Here is a 7212-nt window from a genome sequence, read left to right on the forward strand (position 1 = left end):
TTCAGCAGTGAGTCAGTGACAGGGGAACTTGGCAGCAGATGCACAAAACACAACTGTAAAAGAACACTCCAATTTTATACAAATGCTGGGTTTGAATAAATCAGCTTTCTTTCTCTTGATTGTAATTGGAGGACTAATAGTTGTAAAATGGATTTAATTCTAGCATTTCAGTCTCTTTCTATGCTGGAATTTAGACATGTAGTTTTATTTACCAGTGTTGTTCTTGGTACATAATCTCTGTTTGGATTTGTTGGAGTGTTGCTGTCACCATTTATTTTTACAAGTCCTCTTGTTTATGGGGCTGGTTGGAGTAACCTCCAGCGTGGAGGTTAGACTCCAGAGAGTCTTTATTTCCGCAATTACTGAGTTTGTGAGCAGTTCAGGAACTGCTACAGTTCCTGCATTACTGCTGTCTGCTTCACTTTTGTGAAGAGCAGCGGTATGACGTTAAGTCTCAGTTCATTGACCAGGAAAGTGGAGGGCTTCTCACATGGAACCACCTCATGAAGGGAGAAAATTTCTAATATACTAAATGTAGAAGATAAGTGTCTTTCTAAAAACAGTTGATTATTTATCTCCCCCAAACCAGCTTTATTTTATTGTTACATATAGGCTTTAAATACTTGCCCATATGTTCTTCAACCAAGTCAATTAAGACACTTTGTCTTGAGCTATGGTTGAATGACAGCACTCACAAAGGAAAATTCTGATTAAATCCTTGCTGGCAATATTTTTGTTGGGCTGGGGGAAATACCGTCCTGAAGTTTTGACATCCTTTTCTTTATCCCAAAGTGATGGTCTGTGCAGTCTATAAATGATAAATGCTTCTTACATGGAAAGGATCTGTACATCTCAGAATATGTTTTGGAAGAGAGAAGGCGGGTGCTCTGCTACGTTACTGTCTCTCTGGAAAAGAGGTTTAATGTCTATACATTTAGTTAAGATGGGAGAAAAAGATCAAATTCTTCAATAAGCCCCCATTCCTCCCCTCTTGTACACACTGAGGAGGTAATGGACTGCCTTCCTGCATTCCCATGGACAAACAGCAGCATTTGTTACATACCTGCTACCGTGGTAGGCTGGATAATGCCTCTCAAATGGATGCAACACTGTTAAAAATATCTTTCCTTCCCTGGAGAAGTTATTTTGGGTCTTTCTTCTCAACACAATATCTAATTTTCACAGTGCTTATTGACAAGTTAACACCTTTGAGGGTTCTAATCTTCTATCAGATATGACTGAAGTGCGTTTAAAGCTAGGGGGAATGAGATGGGTGCATCAGCGTATGCATTGACTGCATAAACTTCATTTCCAGAGCAAGGGTAAGGTTAATGTAGGCTGCAGCTATCTGAGTCTTCCTGTGCATAAAAATCTCATGGGTCATAACAGCACGCAGCCAACGGGTGTTCAAGTACAGAGTGGTAAGATAATATAGGGAAATCATCAGCTCTTCTTTTTTGTCCCTAGCAAAAAGGGACCTCATGCTACCTATTCTGAGTGGCTGTCCAAGATGAGTGGGAAAGTACAAGGCATCTCTCGATACCAGGTTATGTACAGGTAAGTGTTGAGAACTGCATGTAAAATACAGAAACTAGAGTGTGCACACACATACACTTGTAGAAATTCCAGGAAAAATATGATCTGCATTATAATTTGCTGGCTAGATCTGATTTTTGCTCATTTTACTCCTTTGTCTTACTGGACGTGCTCTGCAGGAGTAGTTCAGTACTGCCAAAATCCCACCAGAGCACAGGAATGCTTCCAGAACCTTGCTCGCTTCTTTAAGAAAGTGTCTGGTCGAAGAAGAGCATCTGCTTTATTTTGTAGGTGTCTTGTTCCTTCCTGATTATGCAGTTAGGTAAGCTGCCTCAGGGCCAGAGCACCTGCTGAAACTGGACAGAGAAAATCACTGTGATTCACTGAGAATTTCAGAATATTTGATGGTTTGGGTCCCAACTTAAGCATCCTCTCAGAGGAATTTCCACACCTGCCTAGATTTAGCACTGAAGAGGAGGAAAAGTGAAGTTTGCAGTGGAGCATTTCTGATGAGCTCATAACCTGCTTAAGCAATCATCTTTCTTTTTAAAGGAAAACTTTGACTCCTTCAAATGACTGCATCTGCATTAATACTTGTATTCAGATCCGGAATGTGCTTGGGAAGTAAATTCCCAGTCACCCCCACTCACCTCATGTTGGCCTCCATCACAGAGCTATACCTTAGTACACAATTTGGCTCCTGGTTTAGAGTGCAATTCTCTATATTCACAGAATAGAGGACCTTTAAGGTTCATCTTGGGTATTAGGTTGTTAAAGGGTGTTTTTTGTGGAATTTATTTTATTGCTTCTTTATATCTAATATCCAAAGCCATAAAAGATTACAAGAGATGCAAAGGTAGAAAGACTATTAAGACGTTCATATTCTGGCTTTTCTTAAATCCAGCTGCACTGAGATACGCCGGTAGTCAGTATTTCGTTAAAAAAATGATGCCTGGGTTCTTGTCTCCTTGGTCCATACTAATATTTGACAGTTCAATGATACTGACCAGGGAAGTTGTGGCTGCCGCACCCCTGGCAGTGTTCAAGGCCAGGTTGGACGGGGCTTTGAGCAACCTGCTCTAGTGGAAGGTGACCCAGGGAGGTTGGAACTGGATGATCTTGAGGGTGCCTTCCAACTCAAACCATTCTGTGACTCTGTGTGCACATCTGAACTTCTAACACCCAGTGGGCTGTTATTTCAATAGCTAACATTATTCCCTCTTTAATTTGCAGAAATGCTAACCGTACAGAAACAGTTAAGTCTTTCAGAAGCAGGGAAAGCAGTGTCCCAGAAGACCTGCTGCGGTAAGCGCACTGTTAATGACTGCAGGTTGTGAAACAAAAGTTGGAGGTTTATCTGTATGCAACAAGTGACTTCTGTTTTGTTAAGGCGAGCCTTTGTGAAAATGAGTACATCTCCTGAAGCCTTCCTGTCCCTGCGGTCCCATTTTGCCAGCTCTCATGCACTGATGTGCATCAGCCACTGGATACTTGGTATTGGAGATAGACATCTGTCCAACTTCATGATTAACAAGGAGACAGGGGGCATGGTGGGAATAGACTTTGGATATGCATTTGGCTCAGCTACACAGGTATTTGCTTTTCTAATTAATTTGTTACACCTTTTATGTGCAATGGCACGTCTGGCCTCAGTACTAAATTTAATGCTCCTTATTTGCCACTACTCTCATGCAAAATAATGTTTACAAGTTATTTCTAGTTAATAGAAGAAAATCTCTGCTTCTGGATACTCTCAGAGAAGCAGGGAGCAGTAGAGTTTCACAGAGTCTGTGTGGTAGGGTGGTATATAGTTCAGCCACACTTTTAACCATTATCACTAAATATTCATGACTAGAGCTTTGATGGTCCTGTTCTACTATCTATCTCACACATTATTTTCAGTTAAGTGACAGAGAGGGTTTCAAAAGTTGAAAAGAAAAAAATATCTGTTTCTAATCCTTCTATTCGAAGGGGTTTTAATTCTTGTTTTCTTTTGACTGTCCTTCCCCTTGGCTAGTTTTTGCCCGTGCCAGAGTTGATGCCTTTTCGTCTGACCCGCCAGTTTGTTAATCTGATGATGCCAGTGAAAGAGTGGGGTCTCATTTACAGCGTGATGGTGCATGCTTTAAGGGCTTATCGCAAGGATCCAGATCTCCTCATTAGCACAATGGATGTATTTGTAAAAGAGCCTTCTTTGGACTGGAAGGTGGGATTTTTCCTCTTTCCTTTTTCTTCATGTGAAAATTCTTAAACTGTAATAAGGATAAAACTGATCAGAAAGGGAAGTATTTCCTGATGCTCATTCAGTGTGCTTCGTATCTTTCTTTGTTGTACTGAGTTCTCAAAGAAGCTGAACTCAAAGGATTTGAAATTATCAATGGACAAAGAATAGTAGTATATTTTTGTGTTATCGTTGTACTGTTCTTTATCTGCATGATAATCCTAAAAATGTGGGTATCTCTTGATCACATTATGTCACTTATGGCAGCAGCATACATATTTTCAGCTTTGTGTATTCAGACTCATATTTACATAACAATACTCTATGGTTCAAACTAATAATTACAGAGAAAAAATCTGAAACTCGTTGCACTTCAATAACTCCAGTTGTAAATTAATTTTTGGGTCACTGGCTGGCCAGATATCATCACTACTTTGCCCTCCATTGCATCTGCCCTTGAGAGCTACTGGCTTGACTTGCTATGATCTGGCAGCTGAAAGGCCTTTTCTGAGTGTATGATTTATGATAAATAGGGTGCATTTGTTTTCTGTTTAGAACTCTGAACAAAGACAGCTGAAAAAAGGAGGCACATGGATTAAGGAAGTAAACACATCCGAAGTAAACTGGTACCCTTTGCAAAAAGTCAGCTATGTCAAACGAAAGCTTAGAGGTGCCAATCCAGCAACAGTCACTTGGTAAGATGCTCTCCTTCTGCTTTAATCTGCTCCATTAAGAGCTTTGGCAGTCTCCTGCTTTTAAGCATTTTGCTCCCTTCAGATAGAATGGCAGCTAGGGGAAGAGAAGAGGCAGACCCCCTGTCAAAATCAGTTTGGTCCGCATACAAGCACTCTGAATCACCCTGCCAGCCAAACACCAGATAACTCCCCTTTAGTGTTCTCGCTGCAGCTTGGGCCTCCTGAGCAGTTTTACTGTTCCTGGCAGCACGCACGTCCCCACCCTGTAAGCCTGCTTCAGGTCTCAGTCCTCAGACTGCTGTTCTTTATGTTCGTCTCCACAGCTTTTAGGCTAGGGGTAGTATTTAAATCAATATGCTTCTGCTGGACAGTTGCTTGAAATGGAACCCAAACCAGCTGTATGGGAGGCATGGAGGTATGCTATTTCCCAAAACCACCAAATTCAAATCCGATAGCATTCTCAAGTTATTTATGTCAGACTAGTCAAGTCTGGTTAAAGACAGAATGTCTTTAAAGTTCAGTTAAAGTACAATTAATCCCTTCCATCCTCTTTTAAAAAGACATTTTGGATTAATCGAGAGGAGGAAAAAAAAGCAAAGAAAAGCCTGGTTTAAAACCATACAAACACTGAGAAGTGCAGGACTTGGGAGGAGTCCCTTTTGTGGTCAAGGCTGTACTGGAAAAGGCAGCAGAATATTTCTTCCAGGCACAAATCAGCAGGGCAGGTAGGGAGACAACAGCTCAGATGTGAACTGCTGCATCCTTCTTTCATTTAGACACCTTTGATGAGATTGAAATATTCATGGTAAATATTCACTGTAAAGGACATCTGAAATCACCAGTCTTGACTGGCCAGGCCTTCTACAGCTATCGAACGGTCTCCACATCTTGCAAAATAAAGCTGCATGAATCGTGTTCAAGTACTGTTTGGTGTTTAAAAATCCATCGCAGATTTTTTTGCTTGTTTCTTTTAGTAAGAGCTTATTTTTCTGTTCTCAATTTTAGTGATGAACTGCGTCTGGGCCACGAGAAGTCGCCTTCTTATCGTGAACTTGCAGCTGTGGCTCGTGGTAATGCTGATGGTAACATCAGAGCCAGAGAGCCAGAGGATGGCCTTTCGGAAGAGGCGCAAGTGAGATGCCTGATCGATCAAGCAACAGATCCCAACATTCTTGGCAGAGTCTGGGAAGGATGGGAAGCCTGGATGTGAGGGGCTGCCAGGGGATCCATACCCTAATGCACAGCTGCAACCAGATCAGAATTTTAAGGCCAAAAAGGAAAAAAAACCCAAACTCTTAAACGATGAGATGATAAAAGCAGTTAACTTGGCTAATATAGAAAATAAATATTTTTTGTATTAAAGCTGTATTCAAACAGTGACTTTTTTAATCATTTTTCTTACATGTGGTTCTGTAACAAAGCAGCTTTATTGTCTGTTTGTTGGAATTGATGTAGAAAGAACTGGAGGGGCTGTAAAGCTTTAAAGACTTATTTGAAAGGCACTGAGATCGCCCAGAGGAAAGCACAGATTCATACTTCGTGAACCTGCAGGCATCCTTGTAGTCTGTGCTTTTGTCTTTTACAGAGACCTTGGTGACAATCAACTGAAACCACTCTGCAGACATAAGTTATTTGTAATTAAAACTAGGAGATTTTCATATCAATAGTAACAGTGAAGCACACAGTAAAATTAAACAGAAAATGGCTTTTGGCTCTAGATAACACCTGAAGTATCTGAATGGTTGTTTCTTACTGGATAATGAGATAGCAATGAGACCATTCCAGCAGATTGTTTTCTTAACAATTGGAGGTTATACTGTTATCTCTGTCCTTCAGAAGTCTACACTCCTCATGTTGTGTTAATCCCAAATTACTTGTTTAGCCAAAGCCGAAAGTAGCCACTGCAGACACAGCAGAGCACTGTAAGCTGTTTGCCATAACTAGCACAGGAATGGCTGCTGCACTGTGGTGTTTCTTCATACCAAAGTGTGGCAGCTGTGGCAGATGCAGCTCTTTCTCGGGCAGCCAGTTTTCAGTGGTGCTGGCTTTGGCTGGGATAGTGTTCATTTTCTTCACAGTAGCTGCTATGGGCTGTGTTTTGGATTTGTGCTGGAAATAGTGTTGATAATTCAGGAATGTTTTTGTTATTGCTGAGCGGTGCTTACACAGAGTCAAGGCCCTTTCTGCTCCTCACACCACCCCACCAGTGAGCAGGCTGGGGGTGCACAAGAACTTGTGAGGGGTCACAGCCAGGACAGCTGACCCCCATAACCACAGGGATATTCCATATGGAGTGGTGCTTAGCATATAAAGCTGAGGGAAAAGAGAGGAAAGGGAGATGTTTGGAAGGATGGTGTTTCTCTTCCCAAGTCACTGTTACGTGTGATGGAGCCCTGCTTTCCTGGAGATGGCTGAACAACTGCCTGCTGGTGGGAAGTGGTGGATGAATTCCTTGTTTTGCTTTGCTTGTGTCTTTATCTCAAACCCTGAGTTTTCTCACTTTTGTCCTTCTGATTCCCTGATGCTGGGCAGGGATTAAGCCACATCAGGTAACCTTGGTGGCGAGTGCAGTGCAGCACAGATGGCAAGGGGGAAAAGAGTTCTCTAAAATATTACAGTTGTTTATTACCCAGAGTTCATTGTAGGAGATAGTTTCCATTGGGGCTTTTAATAATTATCATAAAAGGTGTAATAAAAATGAGTCCTTGCCCTTTCGCTGCCTACAATCTTTCACTACTGCCACCGTGCAGATGGGGCAGG

At 41.6% G+C, this 7212-nt stretch overlaps 1 protein-coding gene across 1 annotated transcript in view; it reads left to right on the top strand.

The window, feature by feature from the left end:
- PRKDC (protein kinase, DNA-activated, catalytic polypeptide) overlaps window positions 1-5662 on the top strand; it is an 80535-nt gene extending 74873 nt beyond the window's left edge. The window contains exons 81-86 of the mRNA XM_010010272.1: window positions 1468-1557; window positions 2770-2841; window positions 2927-3128; window positions 3554-3742; window positions 4313-4452; window positions 5458-5662. Coding sequence (XP_010008574.1) covers window positions 1468-1557; window positions 2770-2841; window positions 2927-3128; window positions 3554-3742; window positions 4313-4452; window positions 5458-5662 — 898 coding nt within the window. The remainder of the gene's footprint in view (window positions 1-1467; window positions 1558-2769; window positions 2842-2926; window positions 3129-3553; window positions 3743-4312; window positions 4453-5457) is intronic.
- Window positions 5663-7212: the final 1550 nt, after the last annotated feature.

The sequence above is a fragment of the Nestor notabilis genome, unplaced genomic scaffold (assembly GCF_000696875.1).
Source record: "Nestor notabilis isolate BGI_N333 unplaced genomic scaffold, ASM69687v1 scaffold3380, whole genome shotgun sequence".
Lineage (NCBI taxonomy): Eukaryota > Metazoa > Chordata > Aves > Psittaciformes > Psittacidae > Nestor > Nestor notabilis.